The 27,109-nt window shown below is 45.4% G+C and overlaps 1 protein-coding gene across 1 annotated transcript; it reads right to left on the bottom strand.

Annotated features, from left to right (window-relative positions):
- Window positions 1-1,248: 1,248 nt before the first annotated feature.
- On the bottom strand, window positions 1,249-24,411 carry LOC123724027 (FERM, ARHGEF and pleckstrin domain-containing protein 1; the record flags this gene model as incomplete). Its single annotated transcript, XM_045712323.1, is given in 10 exon segments — window positions 1,249-1,338; window positions 4,872-5,089; window positions 7,371-7,512; window positions 7,654-7,726; window positions 7,840-7,908; window positions 9,324-9,490; window positions 9,645-9,743; window positions 17,685-17,832; window positions 23,395-23,509; window positions 24,314-24,411. Coding segments are annotated over 10 exon segments (1,219 nt in total), but the record flags the coding sequence as incomplete, so codon positions are not given.
- Between the last annotated feature and the right edge of the window lie 2,698 nt (window positions 24,412-27,109).

Raw genomic sequence — 27,109 nt, 5'->3', positions numbered from 1 at the left:
GTAGTGTAGCTGATTACTATACCAGCTGGGGGTCTACAGGACAACAGACTGTAGCTCACTGTACTGATTACTGAATAGGTACACGCTGATTACTGCTGATCTAAAGACAGTCATTTACGGTTATTACTAGTCTTACCAGGGTTATAGCTAGTCTTAATGGGGTTATAGCTAGTCTTACCACAGTTATTACTAGTCTTACCACGGATATTACTAGTCTTACCACGGATATTACTAGTCTTACCACAGTTATTACTAGTCTTACCACAGTTATTACTAGTCTTACCACGGTTATTACTAGTCTTACCACAGTTATTACTAGTCTTACCACAGTTATTACTAGTCTTACCACAGTTATTACTAGTCTTACCACGGTTATTACTAGTCTTACCACAGTTATTACTAGTCTTACCACAGTTATTACTAGTCTTACCACAGTTATTACTAGTCTTACCACAGTTATTACTAGTCTTACCACGGATATTACTAGTCTTACCACAGATATTACTAGTCTTACCACAGTTATTACTAGTCTTAATGGGGTTATAGCTAGTCTTACCACAGATATTACTAGTCTTACCACGGATATTACTAGTCTTACCACGGATATTACTAGTCTTACCACAGTTATTACGAGTCTTACCACAGTTATTACGAGTCTTACCACGGTTACTACTAGTCTTAATGGGGTTATAGCTAGTCGTACTAGGGTTAAAACTAGTCATACCAGGGTTATAACTAGTCTTCCACAGTAATAACTAGTCGTACCACGGTTATAACTAGTCGTGCCACGGTTATAACTAGTCGTGCCACGGTTATAACTAGTCGTGCCACGGTTATAACTAGTCTTAACACATTTATAACTAGTCTTACCACATTTATAACTAGTCTTACCACATTTATAACTAGTCTTACCACATTTATAACTAGTCTTACCACATTTATAACTAGTCTTACCACATTTATAACTAGTCTTACCACATTTATACCTAGTCTTACCACGGATATAACTAGTCTTACAAGGGTTATAGTTAATCTTACCACGGATATAACTAGTCTTACCAGGGTTATAGTTAATCTTACCACGGATATAACTAGTCTTACCAGGGTTATAACTAGTCTTACCAGGGTTATAGCTAGTCTTACCAGGGTTATAGCTAGTCTTAATGGGGTTATAGCTAGTCTTACCAGGGTTATAGCTAGTCTTACCAGGGTTATAACTAGTCTTACCACGGATATAACTAGTCTTACCACGGTTATAACTGCCAGGTCCTTCTGAAAGGTTCTCTCTGTGGTGAGAAGCTCCTTGGCGATGAAGTAGGCCTTGTCAGTTGGGAACTTCTGGAAGAAAGAGATAATAATAATAATAATAATAATAAAAATAATAATAATAATATAATAATAATAATAATAAAAATAATAATAATAATAATAATAATAATAATAATAATAATAATAATAATAATAATAATGATAAAGTGAAGAGAGTTATTTTAAGAGATTGGAGAGCCCTTCATGGTGCTGAAAGGATCGGACAACGATGTTAAAGAAGTTCAACAAACTTGTGGTGCTGAAGGATAGCTAAAGGATAGCTGAAGGATAGCTGAAGGATAGCTAAAGGATAGCTAAAGGATAGCTGAAGGATAGCTGAAGGATAGCTAAAGGATAGCTGAAGGATAGCTGAAGGATAGCTGAAGGATAGCTGAGGGATAGCTGAGGGATAGCTGAGGGATAGCTGAGGGATAGCTGAGGGATAGCTGAGGGATAGCTGAGGGATAGCTGAGGGATAGCTGAGGGATAGCTGAGGGATAGCTGAAGGAGAGCTAAAAGATAGCTGAGGGATAGCTAAAGGAGAGCTGAAGGATAGCTGAGGGATAGCTGAGGGATAGCTGAAGTATAGCTGAAGTATAGCTGAGGGATAGCTGAAGGAGAGCTGAAGGATAGCTGAGGGATAGCTAAAGGAGAGCTGAGGGATAGCTAAAGTATAGCTGAAGAATAGCTGAAGTATAGCTGAAGTATAGCTGAGGGATAGCTGAAGGAGAGCTAAAAGATAGCTGAAGAATAGCTGAAGTATAGCTGAAGTATAGCTGAGGGATAGCTGAGGGATAGCTGAGGGATAGCTGAAGGAGAGCTGAGGGATAGCTAAAGTATAGCTGAAGAATAGCTGAAGTATAGCTGAAGTATAGCTGAGGGATAGCTGAAGGAGAGCTAAAAGATAGCTGAAGGAGAGCTAAAGGATAGCTGAGGGATAGCTGAGGGATAGCTGAGGGATAGCTGAGGGATTGCTGAAGGATAGCTGAAGGATAGCTGAAGGATAGCTAAATGATAGCTGAAGGATGTCTTAAGGATAGCTGAAGGATGGCTGAAGGATAGCTAAAGGATAGCTAAAGGATAGCCAAAGGATAGCCAAAGGATAGCCGGGGTATAGCCGAGGTAAAGCTGAAGGATAGCTAAAGGATAGCTAAAGGATAGCTTAAGGATAGCTTAAGGATAGCTGAAGTATAGCTGAAGTATAGCTGAAGGATAGCTAAAGGATAGCTGAAGGATAGCTAAAGGAGAGCTAAAGGAGAGCTAAAGGAGAGCTAAAGGAGAGCTGAAGAATGGCTGAAAGATAGCTGAGGGATAGCTGAGGGATAGCTGAGGGATAGCTGAAGGATAGCTGAAGGATAGCTGAAGGATAGCTGAAGGATAGCTGAAGGATAGCTGAAGGATAGCTGAAGGATAGCTAAAGGATAGCTGAGGGATAGCTGAAGGATAGCTGAAGGATAGCTGAGGGATAGCTGAAGGATAGCTGAAGGATAGCTGAAGGATAGCTGAAGGATAGCTGAAGGATAGCTGAAGGATAGCTGAAGGATAGCTGAAGGATAGCTGAAGGATAGCTGAAGGATAGCTCGGCCATCCCACCAGTTCAGGAACAAACAATCATTTACAGTTTAGCCTAATAGATCTACGACTACGTAGTATACAGTAGATATTGGTAGTCTATAGTCTAATAGGCCTACGACTACGTAGTATACAGTAGTATACAGTAGATATTGGTAGTCTATAGTCGAATAGGCCTATGACTACGTAGTATACAGTAAATATTGAGATTAAACACAGTTCCTTACAGACTCTCACTAGCCTGGTAAAGAGGATTAACACAGTTCCTTACAGACTCTCACTAGCCTGGTAAAGAGGGATTAACACAGTTCCTTACAGACTCTCACTAGCCTGGTAAAGAGATTAAACACAGTTCCTTACAGACTCTCACTAGCCTGGTAAAGAGGGATTAACACAGTTCCTTACAGACTCTCACTAGCCTGGTAAAGAGATTAAACACAGTTCCTTACAGACTCTCACTAGCCTGGTAAAGAGGGATTAACACAGTTCCTTACAGACTCTCACTAGCCTGGTAAAGAGATTAAACACAGTTCCTTACAGACTCTCACTAGCCTGGTAAAGAGGGAATAACACAGTTCCTTACAGACTCTCACTAGCCTGGTAAAGAGATTAAACACAGTTCCTTACAGACTCTCACTAGCCTGGTATAGAGGGATTAACACAGTTCCTTACAGACTCTCACTAGCCTGGTAAAGAGATTAAACACAGTTCCTTACAGACTCTCACTAGCCTGGTAAAGAGATTAAACACAGTTCCTTACAGACTCTCACTAGCCTGGTAAAGAGGGATTAACACAGCTCCTTACAGACTCTCACTAGCCTGGTAAAGAGGGATTAACACAGCTCTTTACAGACTCTCACTAGCCTGGTAAAGAGGGATTAACACAGTTCCTTACAGACTCTCACTAGCCTGGTAAAGAGGGATTAACACAGCTCCTTACAGACTCTCACTAGCCTGGTAAAGAGGGATTAACACAGCTCCTTACAGACTCTCACTAGCCTGGTAAAGAGGGATTAACACAGTTCCTTACAGACTCTCACTAGCCTGGTAAAGAGATTAAACACAGTTCCTTACAGACTCTCACTAGCCTGGTAAAGAGATTAAACACAGTTCCTTACAGACTCTCACTAGCCTGGTAAAGAGGGATTAACACAGTTCCTTACAGACTCTCACTAGCCTGGTAAAGAGGGATTAACACAGTTCCTTACAGACTCTCACTAGCCTGGTAAAGAGATTAAACACAGTTCCTTACAGACTCTCACTAGCCTGGTAAAGAGATTAAACACAGTTCCTTACAGACTCTCACTAGCCTGGTAAAGAGGGATTAACACAGTTCCTTACAGACTCTCACTAGCCTGGTAAAGAGATTAAACACAGTTCCTTACAGACTCTCACTAGCCTGGTAAAGAGATTAAACACAGTTCCTTACAGACTCTCACTAGCCTGGTAAAGAGATTAAACACAGTTCCTTACAGACTCTCACTAGCCTGGTAAAGAGGGATTAACACAGCTCCTTACAGACTCTCACTAGCCTGGTAAAGAGGGATTAACACAGTTCCTTACAGACTCTCACTAGCCTGGTAAAGAGATTAAACACAGTTCCTTACAGACTCTCACTAGCCTGGTAAAGAGATTAAACACAGTTCCTTACAGACTCTCACTAGCCTGGTAAAGAGATTAAACACAGTTCCTTACAGACTCTCACTAGCCTGGTAAAGAGGGAATAACACAGCTCTTTACAGACTCTCACTAGCCTGGTAAAGAGATTAAACACAGTTCCTTACAGACTCTCACTAGCCTGGTAAAGAGGGATTAACACAGTTCCTTACAGACTCTCACTAGCCTGGTAAAGAGGGATTAACACAGCTCTAACAGAGTAGAACAGGACTGTCCTCTGGGCTGGATCGCTCTCTCAAGAGTATGAGGAACATGTCCTTCCCCGTCCTCCAATCTCTCCTTCTCCTCCCTCCCTCCCTCCCTGAAAGACAAACCTTCCTCCGAACCTCGTCCTCGTCATCCGTACGGACGTAGCCACCAGCGTCGGTGAACAGGGGGGATGAGAGGGGCGAGGAATGGGCGTTGAAGGGCGAGGGCTGGTGCACGTTGGGGCTCTGACCCGGGCCGAGGGGAAAGGGTTTCTGCCCGTTCACCACCACTGAAGGGTTGGCCAAGGTGGAGTCCGAGAGATCAGAGATGCCCGAGATCACACCTGGAAGAGAGGAGAGGACAGGAAGCAGTCAGAGCTGCCTGAGATCACACCTGGAAGAGAGGAGGGGGGACAGGAAGCAGTCAGAGCTGCCTGAGATCACACCTGGAAGAGAGGAGGGGGGACAGGAAGCAGTCAGAGCTGCCTGAGATCACACCTGGAAAAGAGGAGAGGACAGGAAGCAGTCAGAGCTGCCTGAGATCACACCTGGAAGAGAGGAGGGGACAGGAAGCAGTCAGAGCTGCCTGAGATCACACCTGGAAGAGAGGAGGGGGGACAGGAAGCAGTCAGAGCTGCCTGAGATCACACCTGGAAGAGAGGAGGAGACAGGAAGCAGTCAGAGCTGCCTGAGATCACACCTGGAAGAGAGGAGGGGACAGGAAGCAGTCAGAGCTGCCTGAGATCACACCTGGAAGAGAGGAGAGGACAGGAAGCAGTCAGAGCTGCCTGAGATCACACCTGGAAGAGAGGAGGGGGGACAGGAAGCAGTCAGAGCTGCCTGAGATCACACCTGGAAGAGAGGAGGGGGGACAGGAAGCAGTCAGAGCTGCCTGAGATCACACCTGGAAGAGAGGAGGGGACAGGAAGCAGTCAGAGCTGCCTGAGATCACACCTGGAAGAGAGGAGGGGGGACAGGAAGCAGTCAGAGCTGCCTGAGATCACACCTGGAAGAGAGGAGGAGAGGACAGGAAGCAGTCAGAGCTGCCTGAGATCACACCTGGAAGAGAGGAGGGGGGACAGGAAGCAGTCAGAGCTGCCTGAGATCACACCTGGAAGAGAGGAGGGGGGACAGGAAGCAGTCAGAGCTGCCTGAGATCACACCTGGAAGAGAGGAGAGGACAGGAAGCAGTCAGAGCTGCCTGAGATCACACCTGGAAGAGAGGAGAGGACAGGAAGCAGTCAGAGCTGCCTGAGATCACACCTGGAAGAGAGGAGAGGACAGGAAGCAGTCAGAGCTGCCTGAGATCACACCTGGAAGAGAGGAGGGGGGACAGGAAGCAGTCAGAGCTGCCTGAGATCACACCTGGAAGAGAGGAGGAGAGGACAGAAAGCAGTCAGAGCTGCCTGAGATCACACCTGGAAGAGAGGAGAGGACAGGAAGCAGTCAGAGCTGCCTGAGATCACACCTGGAAGAGAGGAGAGGACAGGAAGCAGTCAGAGCTGCCTGAGATCACACCTGGAAGAGAGGAGAGGACAGGAAGCAGTCAGAGCTGCCTGAGGTCACACTGGTTACAGTTACCATACCTGTTCCTACCCACAAACCCCTGCTCTAACTGACCTGGTTACAGTTACCATACCTGTTCCTACCCACAAACCCCTGCTCTAACTGACCTGGTTACAGTTACCATACCTGTTCCTACCCACAAACCCCTGCTCTAACTGACCTGGTTACAGTTACCATACCTGTTCCTACCCACAAACCCCTGCTCTAACTGACCTGGTTACAGTTACCATACCTGTTCCTACCCACAAACTGCTGCTCTAACTGACCTGGTTACAGTTACCATACCTCTTCCTACCCACAAACTGCAGCTCTAACTGACCTGGTTACAGTTACCATACCTGTTCCTACCCACAAACTGCTGCTCTAACTGACCTGGTTACAGTTACCATACCTGTTCCTACCCACAAACCCCTGCTCTAACTGACCTGGTTACAGGTACCGTACCTGTTCCTACCCACAAACTGCTGCTCTAACTGACCTGGTTACAGTTACCATACCTGTTCCTACCCACAAACTGCTGCTCTAACTGACCTGGTTACAGTTACCATACCTGTTCCTACCCACAAACCCCTGCTCTAACTGACCTGGTTACAGTTACCATACCTGTTCCTACCCACAAACCCCTGCTCTAACTGACCTGGTTACAGTTACCATACCTGTTCCTACCCACAAACCCCTGCTCTAACTGACCTGGTTACAGTTACCATACCTGTTCCTACCCACAAACCCCTGCTCTAACTGACCTGGTTAGAGTTACCATACCTGTTCCTACCCACAAACCCCTGCTCTAACTGACCTGGTTACAGTTACCATACCTGTTCCTACCCACAAACCCCTGCTCTAACTGACCTGGTTACAGTTACCATACCTGTTCCTACGGTGTGCGCAACGCCAGGGTTGTGGGTTCGATTCCCACGGGGGGGGGGCAGTACAAAAAATAAATAAATAAAAAATAAAATAAAATAAATAATGAAATGAAATGTATGCATTCACTACTGTAATTCGCTCTGGACAAGAGCGTCTGCTAAATGACTAAAATGTAAAAATGCCAGACTGGACCTGAGATCTGCTGCTCTGGATGGCTGGTGGAGGAGGGTAGGGCCTCCGGTCCAGCCTGGTGGCCGTTGGTCACCGTGGGGTCGTCCCCCGGGGCCTGGAGGGTCGACCTGAGAGGAGAGTCTGTCTGGTCCACTGAGACAGTCTGGGAGAGGAGGAATGAGAGAGAGAGAGAGAGAGAGAGAGAAGTTAAAGGGGTACTCTGTGATATCTTTTGTTAAAAACAACACAACACATTGCTTCTCCTATGAATCAAAGAGAAAAAAGTCACTGTGATATACTTGACCTCTGGTGGTAGTGTGGATGTCTTTCCATCCTGGGGGGTCAGGCTGCCGCAGGACACCTTCTTACTGTGTTTCCTGACGGGCAGAGGAGAAAGGTGAGGCTCGGTCTATCAACTGTCAAGGTAAAAGGGACAAAACAAGCCTCAGGGGGAAGTGAGGCTGACGTCCGGACAGGTGCGAAGACTCACCTTTCAAACGGGACCTTTTGAAACTCTGAGTCCTTGACGTAATCAGAAACCTGCTTCTGTGTCCGACCGCTGCAGATATAAAGAGACAGGACATGGAAGAGAACGTTGAAGGAGGACAGTCCCTGTTAATAAAGGACTGTCAGTGAAACACAGAGGTCTAATATATATATATATTATACACCCACCCAGCCTCCCTAAACCTCTACAAGCTCCAACGTTGTAAACAAAATGTTGCTGGTTCGAATCCCTGAGCCAACTAGGTGAACAAACGGTCTACGTACCCATAAGCAAGGCACTTAACCCTAATTACTACTGTAAGTAGCTCTGGGTAGGAGGGTCTGCTGCAGCCAGCCTACCTAAACCTGAAGGAGGAGCCTACCTAAACCTGAAGGAGGAGCCTACCTAAACCTGAAGGAGGAGCCTACCTAAACCTGAAGGAGGAGCCTACCTAAACCTGAAGGAGGAGCCTACCTAAACCTGAAGGAGGAGCCTACCTAAACCTGAAGGAGGAGCCTACCTAAACCTGAAGGAGGAGCCTACCTAAACCTGAAGGAGGAGCCTACCTAAACCTGAAGGAGGAGCCTACCTAAACCTGAAGGAGGAGCCTACCTAAACCTGAAGGAGGAGCCTACCTAAACCTGAAGGAGCAGCCTACCTAAACCTGAAGGAGGAGCCTACCTAAACCTGAAGGAGGAGCCTACCTAAACCTGAAGGAGGAGCCTACCTAAACCTGAAGGAGGAGCCTACCTAAACCTGAAGGAGGAGCCTACCTAAACCTGAAGGAGGAGCCTACCTAAACCTGAAGGGAGGAGCCTACCTAAACCTGAAGGAGGAGCCTACCTAAACCTGAAGGAGGAGCCTACCTAAACCTGAAGGAGGAGCCTACCTAAACCTGAAGGAGCAGCCTACCTAAACCTGAAGGAGGAGCCTACCTAAACCTGAAGGAGGAGCCTACCTAAACCTGAAGGAGGAGCCTACCTAAACCTGAAGGAGGAGCCTACCTAAACCTGAAGGAGGAGCCTACCTAAACCTGAAGGAGGAGCCTACCTAAACCTGAAGGAGGAGCCTACCTAAACCTGAAGGAGGAGCCTACCTAAACCTGAAGGAGGAGCCTACCTAAACCTGAAGGAGGAGCCTACCTAAACCTGAAGGAGGAGCCTACCTAAACCTGAAGGAGGAGCCTACCTAAACCTGAAGGAGGAGCCTACCTAAACCTGAAGGAGGAGCCTACCTAAACCTGAAGGAGGAGCCTACCTAAACCTGAAGGAGGAGCCTACCTAAACCTGAAGGAGGAGCCTACCTAAACCTGAAGGAGGAGCCTACCTAAACCTGAAGGAGGAGCCTACCTAAACCTGAAGGAGCAGCCTACCTAAACCTGAAGGAGGAGCCTACCTAAACCTGAAGGAGGAGCCTACCTAAACCTGAAGGAGCAGCCTACCTAAACCTGAAGGAGGAGCCTACCTAAACCTGAAGGAGCAGCCTACCTAAACCTGAAGGAGGAGCCTCTGGTGAAGAGAACGGCTTTGGGTTTGGGTTTGGGTTCCTCAAACAGTCTGAAGAAGGCGTGATACTCCACACATATTTTCCAGAAGATCTTACTGCAGTCTCGACTGCCCATCGCAAACTCCAGGGTGTCCTGGTATCCACTCTGCTGCAGGGACGAGACACACAGACACTGTCACCACATAGCTTAGCATTGGTTAAAACAGGAAAAATACATGGGCTGTTTTCATCCTGTACCACTTAATATAAACTACATAATAACCGGTGAATATCGCTGTGAATTTACTGATAAAACGACTTACATTGAGGTCTGGTCTGAGTTTGATGAGGAAACGCTTCCTCTTGAAGCTCAGCTTGCGGACTTTAGACCAGTTAAAAGTATTGATCCTAGTGTCCCCCCCCTATAGGAGAGAGTTTAGACCAGTTAAAAGTATTGATCCTAGTGTCCCCCCCCCTATAGGAGAGAGTTTAGACCAGTTAAAAGCATTGATCCTAGTGTCCCCCTATAGGAGAGAGTTTAGACCAGTTAAAAGCATTGATCCTAGTGTCCCCCCTATAGGAGAGAGTTTAGACCAGTTAAAAGCATTGATCCTAGTGTCCCCCTATAGGAGAGAGTTTAGACCAGTTAAAAGCATTGATCCTAGTGTCTCCCTATAGGAGAGAGTTTAGACCAGTTAAAAGCATTGATCCTAGTGTCTACCCCCCTATAGGAGAGAGTTTAGACCAGTTAAAAGCATTGATCCTAGTGTCCCCCTATAGGAGAGAGTTTAGACCAGTTAAAAGCATTGATCCTAGTGTCCCCCCCTATAGGAGAGAGTTTAGACCAGTTAAAAGCATTGATCCTAGTGTCCCCCTATAGGAGAGAGTTTAGACCAGTTAAAAGCATTGATCCTAGTGTCCCCCTATAGGAGAGAGTTTAGACCAGTTAAAAGCATTGATCCTAGTGTCCCCCTATAGGAGAGAGTTTAGACCAGTTAAAAGTATTGATCCTATTGTCCCCCCCCTATAGGAGAGAGTTTAGACCAGTTAAAAGTATTGATCCTAGTGTCCCCCTATAGGAGAGAGTTTAGACCAGTTAAAAGTATTGATCCTAGTGTCCCCCTATAGGAGAGAGTTTAGACCAGTTAAAAGTATTGATCCTAGTGTCTCCCCCCTATAGGAGAGAGTTTAGACCAGTTAAAAGTATTGATCCTAGTGTCCCCCTATAGGAGAGAGTTTAGACCAGTTAAAAGCATTGATCCTAGTGTCCCCCCTATAGGAGAGAGTTTAGACCAGTTAAAAGTATTGATCCTAGTGTCCCCCTATAGGAGAGAGTTTAGACCAGTTAAAAGCATTGATCCTAGTGTCCCCTCCCCCCTATAGGAGAGAGTTTAGACCAGTTAAAAGCATTGATCCTAGTGTCTCCCTATAGGAGAGAGTTTAGACCAGTTAAAAGCATTGATCCTAGTGTCCCCCCCTATAGGAGAGAGTTTAGACCAGTTAAAAGCATTGATCCTAGTGTCCCCCTATAGGAGAGAGTTTAGACCAGTTAAAAGCATTGATCCTAGTGTCCCCCCTATAGGAGAGAGTTTAGACCAGTTAAAAGTATTGATCCTAGTGTCCCCTATAGGAGAGAGTTTAGACCAGTTAAAAGCATTGATCCTAGTGTCCCCCCCCTATAGGAGAGAGTTTAGACCAGTTAAAAGCATTGATCCTATTGTCCCCCTATAGGAGAGAGTTTAGACCAGTTAAAAGTATTGATCCTAGTGTCCCCCTATAGGAGAGAGTTTAGACCAGTTAAAAGCATTGATCCTAGTGTCCCCCCTATAGGAGAGAGTTTAGACCAGTTAAAAGCATTGATCCTAGTGTCCCCCCTATAGGAGAGAGTTTAGACCAGTTAAAAGCATTGATCCTAGTGTCCCCCTATAGGAGAGAGTTTAGACCAGTTAAAAGCATTGATCCTAGTGTCCCCCCTATAGGAGAGAGTTTAGACCAGTTAAAAGCATTGATCCTAGTGTCCCCCCTATAGGAGAGAGTTTAGACCAGTTAAAAGCATTGATCCTAGTGTCCCCCTATAGGAGAGAGTTTAGACCAGTTAAAAGCATTGATCCTAGTGTCCCCCTATAGGAGAGAGTTTAGACCAGTTAAAAGCATTGATCCTAGTGTCCCCCTATAGGAGAGAGTTTAGACCAGTTAAAAGCATTGATCCTAGTGTCTCCCCCCCTATAGGAGAGAGTTTAGACCAGTTAAAAGCATTGATCCTAGTGTCCCCCCTATAGGAGAGAGTTTAGACCAGTTAAAAGTATTGATCCTAGTGTCCCCCCTATAGGAGAGAGTTTAGACCAGTTAAAAGCATTGATCCTAGTGTCCCCCCCCTATAGGAGAGAGTTTAGACCAGTTAAAAGTATTGATCCTAGTGTCCCCCTATAGGAGAGAGTTTAGACCAGTTAAAAGCATTGATCCTAGTGTCCCCCTATAGGAGAGAGTTTAGACCAGTTAAAAGCATTGATCCTAGTGTCCCCCCCTATAGGAGAGAGTTTAGACCAGTTAAAAGTATTGATCCTAGTGTCCCCCTATAGGAGAGAGTTTAGACCAGTTAAAAGCATTGATCCTAGTGTCCCCTATAGGAGAGAGTTTAGACCAGTTAAAAGCATTGATCCTAGTGTCCCCCCTATAGGAGAGAGTTTAGACCAGTTAAAAGTATTGATCCTAGTGTCCCCCTATAGGAGAGAGTTTAGACCAGTTAAAAGTATTGATCCTAGTGTCCCCCCTATAGGAGAGAGTTTAGACCAGTTAAAAGTATTGATCCTAGTGTCCCCCCTATAGGAGAGAGTTTAGACCAGTTAAAAGCATTGATCCTAGTGTCCCCCCCCTATAGGAGAGAGTTTAGACCAGTTAAAAGCATTGATCCTAGTGTCCCCCTATAGGAGAGAGTTTAGACCAGTTAAAAGTATTGATCCTAGTGTCCCCCTATAGGAGAGACTTTAGACCAGTTAAAAGCATTGATCCTAGTGTCCCCCTATAGGAGAGAGTTTAGACCAGTTAAAAGCATTGATCCTAGTGTCCCCCCCCCATAGGAGAGAGTTTAGACCAGTTAAAAGCATTGATCCTAGTGTCTCCCCCCCATAGGAGAGAGTTTAGACCAGTTAAAAGTATTGATCCTAGTGTCCCCCTATAGGAGAGAGTTTAGACCAGTTAAAAGCATTGATCCTAGTGTCCCCTATAGGAGAGAGTTTAGACCAGTTAAAAGCATTGATCCTAGTGTCTCCCCCCTATAGGAGAGAGTTTAGACCAGTTAAAAGCATTGATCCTAGTGTCCCCCCTATAGGAGAGAGTTTAGACCAGTTAAAAGCATTGATCCTAGTGTCCCCCCCTATAGGAGAGAGTTTAGACCAGTTAAAAGCATTGATCCTAGTGTCTCCCCCTATAGGAGAGAGTTTAGACCAGTTAAAAGCATTGATCCTAGTGTCCCCCCTATAGGAGAGAGTTTAGACCAGTTAAAAGCATTGATCCTAGTGTCCCCCCTATAGGAGAGAGTTTAGACCAGTTAAAAGCATTGATCCTAGTGTCTCCCCCCTATAGGAGAGAGTTTAGACCAGTTAAAAGCATTGATCCTAGTGTCCCCCCTATAGGAGAGAGTTTAGACCAGTTAAAAGCATTGATCCTAGTGTCCCCCCTATAGGAGAGAGTTTAGACCAGTTAAAAGCATTGATCCTAGTGTCTCCCCCTATAGGAGAGAGTTTAGACCAGTTAAAAGCATTGATCCTAGTGTCCCCCCTATAGGAGAGAGTTTAGACCAGTTAAAAGCATTGATCCTAGTGTCCCCCCCTATAGGAGAGAGTTTAGACCAGTTAAAAGCATTGATCCTAGTGTCTCCCCCTATAGGAGAGAGTTTAGACCAGTTAAAAGCATTGATCCTAGTGTCTCCCCCTATAGGAGAGAGTTTAGACCAGTTAAAAGCATTGATCCTAGTGTCCCCCTATAGGAGAGAGTTTAGACCAGTTAAAAGCATTGATCCTAGTGTCCCCCCCTATAGGAGAGAGTTTAGACCAGTTAAAAGCATTGATCCTAGTGTCTCCCCCTATAGGAGAGAGTTTAGACCAGTTAAAAGCATTGATCCTAGTGTCCCCCTGTAGGAGAGAGTTTAGACCAGTTAAAAGCATTGATCCTAGTGTCTCCCCTATAGGAGAGAGTTTAGACCAGTTAAAAGCATTGATCCTAGTGTCTCCCCCCCTATAGGAGAGAGTTTAGACCAGTTAAAAGCATTGATCCTAGTGTCTCCCCCCCTATAGGAGAGAGTTTAGACCAGTTAAAAGCATTGATCCTAGTGTCCCCCCCATAGGAGAGAGTTTAGACCAGTTAAAAGCATTGATCCTAGTGTCCCCCCTATAGGAGAGAGTTTAGACCAGTTAAAAGCATTGATCCTAGTGTCTCCCCCTATAGGAGAGAGTTTAGACCAGTTAAAAGCATTGATCCTAGTCCCCCCCCCTATAGGAGAGAGTTTAGACCAGTTAAAAGCATTGATCCTAGTGTCCCCCCCTATAGGAGAGAGTTTAGACCAGTTAAAAGCATTGATCCTAGTGTCCCCCCCTATAGGAGAGAGTTTAGACCAGTTAAAAGCATTGATCCTAGTGTCTCCCCCCCCTATAGGAGAGAGTTTAGACCAGTTAAAAGCATTGATCCTAGTGTCTCCCCCCCTATAGGAGAGAGTTTAGACCAGTTAAAAGCATTGATCCTAGTGTCTCCCCCCTATAGGAGAGAGTTTAGACCAGTTAAAAGCATTGATCCTAGTGTCTCCCCCCTATAGGAGAGAGTTTAGACCAGTTAAAAGCATTGATCCTAGTGTCCCCCCCTATAGGAGAGAGTTTAGACCAGTTAAAAGCATTGATCCTAGTGTCCCCCCCTATAGGAGAGAGTTTAGACCAGTTAAAAGCATTGATCCTAGTGTCTCCCCCCCATAGGAGAGAGTTTAGACCAGTTAAAAGCATTGATCCTAGTGTCCCCCCTATAGGAGAGAGTTTAGACCAGTTAAAAGCATTGATCCTAGTGTCTCCCCCCCTATAGGAGAGAGTTTAGACCAGTTAAAAGCATTGATCCTAGTGTCCCCCCCCTATAGGAGAGAGTTTAGACCAGTTAAAAGCATTGATCCTAGTGTCTCCCCCCTATAGGAGAGAGTTTAGACCAGTTAAAAGCATTGATCCTAGTGTCTCCCCCTATAGGAGAGAGTTTAGACCAGTTAAAAGCATTGATCCTAGTGTCTCCCCCATAGGAGAGAGTTTAGACCAGTTAAAAGCATTGATCCTAGTGTCCCCCCTATAGGAGAGAGTTTAGACCAGTTAAAAGCATTGATCCTAGTGTCCCCCCCCCATAGGAGAGAGTTTAGACCAGTTAAAAGCATTGATCCTAGTGTCCCCCCCTATAGGAGAGAGTTTAGACCAGTTAAAAGCATTGATCCTAGTGTCCCCCCCCCATAGGAGAGAGTTTAGACCAGTTAAAAGCATTGATCCTAGTGTCCCCCCCCTATAGGAGAGAGTTTAGACCAGTTAAAAGCATTGATCCTAGTGTCCCCCCCCTATAGGAGAGAGTTTAGACCAGTTAAAAGCATTGATCCTAGTGTCCCCCCCTATAGGAGAGAGTTTAGACCAGTTAAAAGCATTGATCCTAGTGTCCCCCCCCTATAGGAGAGAGTTTAGACCAGTTAAAAGCATTGATCCTAGTGTCCCCCCCTATAGGAGAGAGTTTAGACCAGTTAAAAGCATTGATCCTAGTGTCCCCCCTATAGGAGAGAGTTTAGACCAGTTAAAAGCATTGATCCTAGTGTCCCCCCCTCCATAGGAGAGAGTTTAGACCAGTTAAAAGCATTGATCCTAGTGTCCCCCCCTATAGGAGAGAGTTTAGACCAGTTAAAAGCATTGATCCTAGTGTCTCCCCCCATAGGAGAGAGTTTAGACCAGTTAAAAGCATTGATCCTAGTGTCCCCCCCTATAGGAGAGAGTTTAGACCAGTTAAAAGCATTGATCCTAGTGTCTCCCCCCCTATAGGAGAGAGTTTAGACCAGTTAAAAGCATTGATCCTAGTGTCCCCCCCCTATAGGAGAGAGTTTAGACCAGTTAAAAGCATTGATCCTAGTGTCTCCCCCCATAGGAGAGAGTTTAGACCAGTTAAAAGCATTGATCCTAGTGTCTCCCCCCCTATAGGAGAGAGTTTAGACCAGTTAAAAGCATTGATCCTAGTGTCCCCCCCCTGTAGGAGAGAGTTTAGACCAGTTAAAAGCATTGATCCTAGTGTCTCCCCCTATAGGAGAGAGTTTAGACCAGTTAAAAGCATTGATCCTAGTGTCCCCCCCCTATAGGAGAGAGTTTAGACCAGTTAAAAGCATTGATCCTAGTGTCCCCCTATAGGAGAGAGTTTAGACCAGTTAAAAGCATTGATCCTAGTGTCTCCCCTATAGGAGAGAGTTTAGACCAGTTAAAAGCATTGATCCTAGTGTCCCCCCTATAGGAGAGAGTTTAGACCAGTTAAAAGCATTGATCCTAGTGTCCCCCCTATAGGAGAGAGTTTAGACCAGTTAAAAGCATTGATCCTAGTGTCCCCCCCTATAGGAGAGAGTTTAGACCAGTTAAAAGCATTGATCCTAGTGTCTCCCCCCCTATAGGAGAGAGTTTAGACCAGTTAAAAGCATTGATCCTATTGTCTCCCCTATAGGAGAGTTTAGACCAGTTAAAAGCATTGATCCTAGTGTCCCCCCCCATAGGAGAGAGTTTAGACCAGTTAAAAGCATTGATCCTAGTGTCTACCCCCCTATAGGAGAGAGTTTAGACCAGTTAAAAGCATTGATCCTAGTGTCCCCCCCCTATAGGGAGAGTTTAGACCAGTTAAAAGCATTGATCCTAGTGTCCCCCCCCTATAGGAGAGAGTTTAGACCAGTTAAAAGCATTGATCCTAGTGTCTCCCCCCTATAGGAGAGAGTTTAGACCAGTTAAAAGCATTGATCCTAGTGTCTCCCCCTATAGGAGAGAGTTTAGACCAGTTAAAAGCATTGATCCTAGTGTCTCCCCCCTATAGGAGAGAGTTTAGACCAGTTAAAAGCATTGATCCTAGTGTCCCCCCTATAGGAGAGAGTTTAGACCAGTTAAAAGCATTGATCCTAGTGTCTACCCCCCTATAGGAGAGAGTTTAGACCAGTTAGAAGCATTGATCCTAGTGTCTCCCCCTATAGGAGAGAGTTTAGACCAGTTAAAAGCATTGATCCTAGTGTCCCCCCCTATAGGAGAGAGTTTAGACCAGTTAAAAGCATTGATCCTAGTGTCCCCCCTATAGGAGAGAGTTTAGACCAGTTAAAAGCATTGATCCTAGTGTCTCCCCCCTATAGGAGAGAGTTTAGACCAGTTAAAAGCATTGATCCTAGTGTCCCCCCCTATAGGAGAGAGTTTAGACCAGTTAAAAGCATTGATCCTAGTGTCCCCCCCTATAGGAGAGAGTTTAGACCAGTTAAAAGCATTGATCCTAGTGTCCCCCCCTATAGGAGAGAGTTTAGACCAGTTAAAAGCATTGATCCTAGTGTCCCCCCCTATAGGAGAGAGTTTAGACCAGTTAAAAGCATTGATCCTAGTGTCTCCCCCCTATAGGAGAGAGTTTAGACCAGTTAAAAGCATTGATCCTAGTGTCCCCCCTATAGGAGAGAGTTTAGACCAGTTAAAAGCATTGATCCTAGTGTCCCCCCTATAGGAGAGAGTTTAGACCAGTTAAAAGCATTGATCCTAGTGTCCCCCCCTATAGGAGAGAGTTTAGACCAGTTAAAAGCATTGATCCTAGTGTCTCCCCCTATAGGAGAGAGTTTAGACCAGTTAAAAGCATTGATCCTAGTGTCTCCCCCCTATAGGAGAGAGTTTAGACCAGTTAAAAGCATTGATCCTAGTGTCCCCTATAGGAGAGAGTTTAGACCAGTTAAAAGCATTGATCCTAGTGTCTCCCCCCTATAGGAGAGAGTTTAGACCAGTTAAAAGCATTGATCCTAGTGTCCCCCTGTAGGAGAGAGTTTAGACCAGTTAAAAGCATTGATCCTAGTGTCTCCCCCCTATAGGAGAGAGTTTAGACCAGTTAAAAGCATTGATCCTAGTGTCCCCCCTATAGGAGAGAGTTTAGACCAGTTAAAAGAATTGATCCTAGTGTCCCCCCTATAGGAGAGAGTTTAGACCAGTTAAAAGCATTGATCCTAGTGTCCCCCCCCCCTATAGGAGAGAGGAGTTGGACAACATTCGACCAACCCAAATACCTAAAAAATAAAAAAAGGTAAAAGATCAGAAATGAACTCCCATGATCCTAGTGGGTAAATATCTGGTGCCCATATTACCCAGCAGTACCTGAAACAGAAGCAGTCCAATATGAGACACAGCCAGACTGAGCTTGGTCCCCTCTCGGTCCTTAGCAGGATGGAGTCTGACTCCGTACATCTCCAAGCGCCGGGAGATCTCCAACAGCTGATGGTCCGACTCGGCTGGCGTCTGGCCTCTGAGGGGAACAGGACACATACCAACGCTTCCGCATTTTAACATCACCTTGGACAATTTTCATCTGTACATTTCTCATGAAAATGTTGACTAAATCGGTGCAACACACAGTTTTAAAAAGACAGCTTGGTGGTGTAAATCTGATCACTGTATAAAACTAACAACTAATAGAATCCATGTAACTAATAGAATCCATGTAACTAATAGAATCCATGTAACTAATAGAATCCATGTAACTAATAGAATCCATGTAACTAATAGAATCCATGTAACTAATAGAATCCATGTATATTAAACTAATAGAATCCATGTAACTAATAGAATCCATGTAACTAATAGAATCCATGTAACTAATAGAATCCATGTAACTAATAGAATCCATGTATATTAAACTAATAGAATCCATGTAACTAATAGAATCCATGTATATTAAACTAATAGAATCCATGTAACTAATAGAATCCATGTAACTAATAGAATCCATTAAACTAATAGAATCCATGTAACTAATAGAATCCATGTAACTAATAGAATCCATGTAACTAATAGAATCCATGTAACTAATAGAATCCATGTAACTAATAGAATCCATGTATATGTAACTAATAGAATCCATGTAACTAATAGAATCCATGTATATTAAACTAATAGAATCCATGTAACTAATAGAATCCATGTAACTAATAGAATCCATGTAACTAATAGAATCCATGTAACTAATAGAATCCATGTAACTAATAGAATCCATGAAACTAATAGAATCCATGTAACTAATAGAATCCATGTATATTAAACTAATAGAATCCATGTAACTAATAGAATCCATGTAACTAATAGAATCCATGTATATTAAACTAATAGAATCCATGTAACTAATAGAATCCATGTATATTAAACTAATAGAATCCATGTAACTAATATAATCCATGTAACTAATAGAATCCATGTATATTAAACTAATAGAATCCATGTAACTAATAGAATCCATGTAACTAATAGAATCCATGTATATTAAACTAATAGAATCCATGTAACTAATAGAATCCATTAAACTAATAGAATCCATGTAACTAATATAATCCATGTATATTAAACTAATAGAATCCATGTAACTAATAGAATCCATGTAACTAATAGAATCCATGTAACTAATAGAATCCATGTAACTAATAGAATCCATGTAACTAATAGAATCCATGTATATTAAACTAATAGAATCCATGTAACTAATAGAATCCATGAAACTAATAGAATCCATGTAACTAATAGAATCCATGTAACTAATAGAATCCATGTAACTAATAGAATCCATGTAACTAATAGAATCCATGTAACTAATAGAATCCATGTAACTAATAGAATCCATGTAACTAATAGAATCCATGTATATTAAACTAATAGAATCCATGTAACTAATAGAATCCATGTAACTAATAGAATCCATGTAACTAATAGAATCCATGTAACTAATAGAATCCATGTAACTAATAGAATCCATGTATATTAAACTAATAGAATCCATGAAACTAATAGAATCCATGAAACTAATAGAATCCATGTAACTAATAGAATCCATGTAACTAATAGAATCCATGTAACTAATAGAATCCATGTAACTAATAGAATCCATGTATATTAAACTAATAGAATCCATGTAACTAATAGAATCCATGTATATTAAACTAATAGAATCCATGTAACTAATAGAATCCATGTATATTAAACTAATAGAATCCATGTAACTAATAGAATCCATGTAACTAATAGAATCCATGTATATTAAACTAATAGAATCCATGTATATTAAACTAATAGAATCCATGTAACTAATAGAATCCATGTATATTAAACTAATAGAATCCATGTAACTAATAGAATCCATGTAACTAATAGAATCCATGTAACTAATAGAATCCATGTATATTAAACTAATAGAATCCATGTAACTAATAGAATCCATGTATATTAAACTAATAGAATCCATGTAACTAATAGAATCCATGTAACTAATAGAATCCATGTAACTAATAGAATCCATGTATATTAAACTAATAGAATCCATGTAACTAATAGAATCCATGTAACTAATAGAATCCATGTAACTAATAGAATCCATGTAACTAATAGAATCCATGTAACTAATAGAATCCATGTAACTAATAGAATCCATGTATATTAAACTAATAGAATCCATGTAACTAATAGAATCCATGTAACTAATAGAATCCATGTAACTAATAGAATCCATGTAACTAATAGAATCCATGTAACTAATAGAATCCATGTAACTAATAGAATCCATGAACATAATGCTACTTAACCAAAATGTTGGACTAACATATTGCTCTCCGCCTCCCTGGAGAGGTAGTAGGACAGACAGAGAGGGTGGAGGGGGTAGAGGGGGTTGGTTTGGGGGGTGGAGAACTAACATATTGCTCTCCGCCTCCCTGGAGAGGGTAGAGGGGGTTGGTAGGACAGACAGAGAGGGTGGAGGGGGTAGAGGGGGTTGGTTTGGGGGGTGGAGAACTAACATATTGCTCTCCGCCTCCCTGGAGAGGGTAGAGGGGTTGGTAGGACAGACAGAGAGGGTGGAGGGGGTAGAGGGGGTTGGTTTGGGGGTGGAGAACTAACATATTGCTCTCCGCCTCCCTGGAGAGGGTAGAGGGGGTTGGTAGGACAGACAGAGAGGGTGGAGGGGGTAGAGGGGGTTGGTTTGGGGGTAGAGAACTAACATATTGCTCTCCGCCTCCCTGGAGAGGGTAGAGGGGGTTGGTAGGACAGACAGAGAGGGTGGAGGGGATAGAGGGGGTTGGTTTGGGGGGGTAGAGAACTAACATATTGCTCTCCGCCTCCCCACCAACACGAGAGACTTTGAGCTACTAAATCTGCTGAGTGGAAATAGTTTCCTGTATGTGGGCCTGAATTAGGCTCTTCCATCCTTCCTGTTCTGATCTGGGCTGGCTGGTCTCCTGAGGGCCGCGGTTGGTTTGGGGGTGGAGAGGGGCAGCGGTTGGTTTGGGGGTGGAGAGGGTAGAGGGGTTGGTAGGACAGACAGAGAGGGTGGAGAGGGCCGGTAGGACAGACAGAGAGGGTGGAGGGGGTAGAGGGGTTGGTAGGACAGACAGAGAGGGTGGAGAGGGCCGGTAGGACAGACAGAGAGGGTGGAGGGGGTAGAGGGGGTTGGTAGGACAGACAGAGAGGGTGGAGGGGGCAGGTAGGACAGACAGAGAGGGTGGAGGGGGCAGGTAGGACAGACAGAGAGGGTGGAGGGGTTGGTAAGACAGACACAGAGGGTGGAGGGGTAGAGGGGGTTGGTAAGACAGACACAGAGGGTGGAGGGGGTAGAGGGGTTGGTAAGACAGACACAGAGGGTGGAGGGGGTAGAGGGGTTGGTAAGACAGACACAGAGGGTGGAGGGGTGGAGGAGGTTGGTAGGACAGACAGAGAGGGTGGAAGGGGTTGGTAGGACAGACACAGAGGGTGGAGGGGGTAGAGGGGGTTGGTAGGACAGACAGAGAGAGGGTGGAGATCTTTTGTCACTCCACCTGATGGTTAAGATTGGGACTGGGGTCATCTGATCCTAGATCTGTGGTTAGGGACGACGTCTACACCCAGGGAAGACTAGGGACTGGGGTCATCTGATCCTAGATCTGTGGTTAGGGACGACGTCTACACCCAGGGAAGACTAGGGACTGGGGTCATCTGATCCTAGATCTGTGGTTAGGGACGACGTCTACACCCAGGGAAGACTAGGGACCGGGGTCATCTGATCCTAGATCTGTGGTTAGGGACAACATCTACTCCCAGGGAAGACTAGGGACTGGGGTCATCTGATCCTAGATCTGTGGTTAGGGACGACGTCTACACCCAGGGAAGACTAGGGACTGGGGTCATCTGATCCTAGATCTGTGGTTAGGGACGACGTCTACACCCAGGGAAGACTAGGGACTGGGGTCATCTGATCCTAGATCTGTAGTTAGGGACGACGTCTACACCCAGGGAAGACTAGGGACTGGGGTCATCTGATCCTAGATCTGTGGTTAGGGACGACGTCTACACCCAGGGAAGACTAGGGACTGGGGTCATCTGATCCTAGATCTGTAGTTAGGGACGACGTCTACACCCAGGGAAGACTAGGGACTGGGGTCATCTGATCCTAGATCTGTGGTTAGGGACAACATCTACTCCCAGGGAAGACTAAAGCCTAGCACTTGGTGCCCATCTCTGGGAGGAGAGGCTGGGAGAGAGCAGAGGGAGGGAGGGATGAGACGGAGGAAGTGGTCCTGGCACACACCCAAGGAATGGTATGAGTCATCTCAGATGGAATTCTGGGGAAAAAGGAAGGACAGGGACAGTCTCGTTCCATCAGTCCCACAATCGTTTTTACAGGGAAGGCTGGAAGGCAGGGCAGCGCCAAGAGGAGCTTTATGGATAAGCATCTATGTGGGCGCGGTGACAGAAGCATTGCCAAGCCTGTCAGATTAACAACAACACTGTAGACATAACACTACAGTCGTGCATTACATAACACTGGGCCTGGCTACTGATGTACATCAAGCTTCTTCTACAGCAGCTAAATCACCATCTAACTTCTCATCTTTCTGATGTCATGTACCTTTTTACTGAGGAGTGGCTTCTGTCTGGTCGCTCTACCGTAAAGACCTGATTGGTGGAGTGTTGCAGAGAATGGTTGTCCTTCTGGAAGGTTCTACCATTCTCCACAGAGGAACTCTGGAGCTCTGTTAGAGTGACCATCGGGGTTCTTGGTCACCTCCCAGACCAAGGCCCTTCTACCCCGATTGCTCAGTTTTGGCCGGGCAGCCAGCTCTAGGAAGAGTCTTGGTGGTTCCAAACTTTTTCCGTTTAAGAATGATGGAGGCCACTGTGTTCTTGGGGACCTTTCACCAGATCTGTACCTCGACACAGTCCTTGCAAACATTTCTAAAAAAAACTGTTTTTGCTTTGTCATTATGAGGGTATTGTGATGTCATTATGGGGGTATTGTGATGTCATTATGGGGGTATTGTGATGTCATTATGGGGGTATTGTGATGTCATTATGGGGGTATTGTGTATAGATATCTGAGAAAAATTATAATATTGAATCCATTTTAGAATAAGGCTGTAACGTAACAAAATATGGAAGAAAGTCAAAAGGGGTGTGAATATTTTCCAAAGGCGCTGTATTTTCCCCCAAAAAACATTATTGGTTACTGATTAGTGTGCGGCTGCATCAAACATACATTTGACAAAATCTGCAATGTTTGAATTTCCCACTTTAAATACGGAACAAGTAAAAAAAAAAAAACATGATTTCCACCAGCAAGACATTATAAATAGCAGCATCGTGACGCCGTAGAGGCCAGCAGCTCCGTGAAAACACGAGGTGAAACATGACAAACCAATCTAAATAAACATGTCTTCATCTGATAGCCTATCGATAGGCTAACCGCGTAGACGTCGCAGTATCAGAACCACGGACAGCGATCGGGGAAGTCTACACTTTCTATGTGACCCAAACTCTAACTTTACAGGAGGGTCCAGAGAAAGGTAGAGTGACTCACACATGCTTGCGGTGGTACTCTGTGATCTTGTCCATCAGGGCGTCCTGGTTCGGCATGTACTTGTTGTGAAGAAGGTGTTGAAAACTCTGGACCTCATCAAAGTCCCCGATCTCAGCTGTGGAGAGAAGAAGAGAGGAGAGACCGAGAAAGAGGGAAAGATAGGAGAGACGAGAGAGGGAGGAGAGACGAGAGGGAGGAGAGAGGGGAGAGGATAAGAGAGAGGGAGGAGAGACGAGAGGGAGGAGAAGAGAGAGAGGGAGGAGAGACGAGAGAGGGAGGAGAGACGAGAGGGAGGAGAGAGGGGAGAGGAGAAGAGAGAGAGGGAGGAGAGACGAGAGGGAGGAGAAGAGAGAGAGGGAGGAGAGACGAGAGAGGGAGGAGAGACGAGAGGGAGGAGAGAGGGGAGAGGAGGAGAGAGAGAGGGAGGAGAGACGAGAGGGAGGAGAGAGGGGAGAGGAGAAGAGAGAGGGAGGAGAGACGAGAGGGAGGAGGAGAGACGAGAGGGAGGAGAGACGAGAGGGAGGAAAGACGAGGGGGAGGAAAGACGAGGGGGAGGAAAGACGAGAGGGAGGAGGAGAGACGAGAGGGAGGAAAGACGAGAGGGAGGAAAGACGAGAGGAGTGTTACTGAATAACCAAGAGAAGAGTTTAATTCACACAGGCGTCTCCCCAATAGAGCCTGAACTGGCCAGTTATTCCCCCTGTATCAGGAGCCGCCCGGTGCCCACTGGAGCCGGCCGGTGCCCACTGGAGCCGGCCGGTGCCCACTGGAGCCGGCCGGTGCCCACTGGAGCCGGCCGGTGCCCACTGGAGCCGGCCGGTGCCCTCTGGAGCCGGCCGGTGCCCTCTGGAGCCGGTACCCACTGGTACTAAAATAAATCAGGAAGCTCTAACTATATTTTAATATAAAGTATGCTTACACTGGACGATATGTGAGACCAGCAGAGCAGCACTGGTGTCGTTGCAGGTCAGACGTCCACACGCCAAATCATGCTTTATCTGGAGAGCAAACAGGTACCTGAGAGAGAGAGAGGGAGGAGAGAGAGAGAGGAGGAGAGAGAGAGAGAGAGAAGGAGATAGAGAGGGGAGAAGGGGAAAGAGAGAGTGAGGAGAGAGAGAGAGAGAAGGACAGAGTGAGAATGACAGAGAGAGAGAGAGAAAGAGAAAGAGAGAGAGAGAGACAGAGAGAGAGAGGGGAGAAGGAGAGAGAGAGAGAAAGAGGGGGGAGAAAGAGGGGGAGAGGAGAGAGAGAAGAAGGATAGAGAGAGAGAGAGATAGAAGAAGGATAGAGAGAGAGAGAGAGAGAGAGAGAGAGAGAGAGAAAGAAGGATAGAGAGAGAGAGAGATAGAAGAAGGATAGAGAGAGAGAGAGAGAGAGAGAGAGAGAAGGATAGAAAGAGAGAGAGAGAGAGAGAGAGAGGGGGAGAAAGAGAGAGAGGAGAAGGAGAAAGAGAGCGAGAGAAAGAGAAAGAGGGGGAGAAAGAGTGAGAGGGTACACATGTTAACTATTAACCTGTGTTTCCAGCTTCAGCGAGTTCTGCCCAGTCAGAAACCTGCTTTGTAATGAGCCTTGAAACCCCAACCCTCCTTACAGGGTCATGCAAACAGTCACATCAGACGCCTTGACAGAGAGTGAATCCACAAACAGCATGAGAATGTCGCCAAGCCATAAAACAGCTCTCCATCCAGCTAATTGAATCCCCGAGCTGACAAGGTAAAAACCTGTCGTTCTGACCATTATCTCTGATCCCGATGACAAGCATACCCATAACATGATGCAGCCACCACCATGCTTGTTCACAGTTCAAACCTCAAGTGTTATGTTGTGATTTGCCCCCCAAAAAAAAATAACACTTTGTATTCAGGATTTAAAGTTAATTTCTTTGCCACGTTTTGTTGCAGTATTACCTTAGTTGCCTTGTTGCCAACAGGATACATGTTATGGTACATTTTTGATCCTGTACAGGATGTATATTAGACTAGTGGTTAGGTCAATGTGGAGTTACTACAAAATGTTGTTCCAGCACCACATTTCTCCTATCCCAGTATGGTGTCTGGGTGTATTGATACACCTTACAGAGTGTTATCAATAACTTCCTCAAAGGGATATTTCATTCATGCTCCTTCTACCAATCGGGGCCCTTCTTCTTAGCGGCTGAATCTGTGTTTGAAATTCACTGATTGACTGAGTTTTTTTTCTCTCCCAGATAATTGTATGTGTGGGGTTCAGAGACGAGGTAGTTATTAAAAAAAAAATCATGTTAAACACTAATATTGCCCACAATCCAAGACATTACAGATTTTCATGTATTTTTTTATGTATTTTATTCCCTCAACAGTAGGTTACACTGCGTCTGGTCCCTCAACAGTAGGTTACACTGCATCTGATCCCTCAACAGTAGGTTACACTGCGTCTGGTCCCTCAACAGTAGGTTACACTGCGTCTGGTCCCTCAACAGTAGGTTACACTGCGTCTGGTCCCTCAACAGTAGGTTACACTGCGTCTGGTCCCTCAACAGTAGGTTACACTCGCGTCTCGTCCCTCAACAGTAGGTTACACTGCGTCTGGTCCCTCAACAGTAGGTTACACTGCGTCTGGTCCCTCAACAGTAGGTTACACTGCGTCTCGTCCCTCAACAGTAGGTTACACTGCGTCTGGTCCCTCAACAGTAGGTTACACTGCGTCTCGTCCCTCAACAGTAGGTTACACTGCGTCTGATCCCTCAACAGTAGGTTACACTGCGTCTCGTCCCTCAACAGTAGGTTACACTGCGTCTGGTCCCTCAACAGTAGGTTACACTGCGTCTGGTCCCTCAACAGTAGGTTACACTGCGTCTGGTCCCTCAACAGTAGGTTACACTGCGTCTGGTCCCTCAACAGTAGGTTACACTGCGTCTCGTCCCTCAACAGTAGGTTACACTGCGTCTGGTCCCTCAACAGTAGGTTACACTGCGTCTCGTCCCTCAACAGTAGGTTACACTGCGTCTCGTCCCTCAACAGTAGGTTACACTGCGTCTGGTCCCTCAACAGTAGGTTACACTGCGTCTCGTCCCTCAACAGTAGGTTACACTGCGTCTGGTCCCTCAACAGTAGGTTACACTGCGTCTGGTCCCTCAACAGTAGGTTACACTGCGTCTCGTCCCTCAACAGTAGGTTACACTGCGTCTCGTCCCTCAACAGTAGGTTACACTGCGTCTGGTCCCTCAACAGTAGGTTACACTGCGTCTCGTCCCTCAACAGTAGGTTACACTGCGTCTGGTCCCTCAACAGTAGGTTACACTGCGTCTGGTCCCTCAACAGTAGGTTACACTGCGTCTGATCCCTCAACAGTAGGTTACACTGCGTCTGGTCCCTCAACAGTAGGTTACACTGCGTCTGGTCCCTCAACAGTAGGTTACACTGCGTCTGGTCCCTCAACAGTAGGTTACACTGCGTCTGGTCCCTCAACAGTAGGTTACACTGCGTCTGGTCCCTCAACAGTAGGTTACACTGCGTCTGGTCCCTCAACAGTAGGTTACACTGCGTCTGGTCCCTCAACAGTAGGTTACACTGCGTCTCGGTCCCTCAACAGTAGGTTACACTGCGTCTGGTCCCTCAACAGTAGGTTACACTGCGTCTCGTCCCTCAACAGTAGGTTACACTGCGTCTGATCCCTCAACAGTAGGTTACACTGCGTCTGGTCCCTCAACAGTAGGTTACACTGCGTCTCGTCCCTC

The sequence above is a fragment of the Salmo salar genome, unplaced genomic scaffold (assembly GCF_905237065.1).
Source record: "Salmo salar unplaced genomic scaffold, Ssal_v3.1, whole genome shotgun sequence".
Taxonomy (NCBI): domain Eukaryota; kingdom Metazoa; phylum Chordata; class Actinopteri; order Salmoniformes; family Salmonidae; genus Salmo; species Salmo salar.
This window is presented reverse-complemented; position numbering and strand designations above follow the sequence as displayed.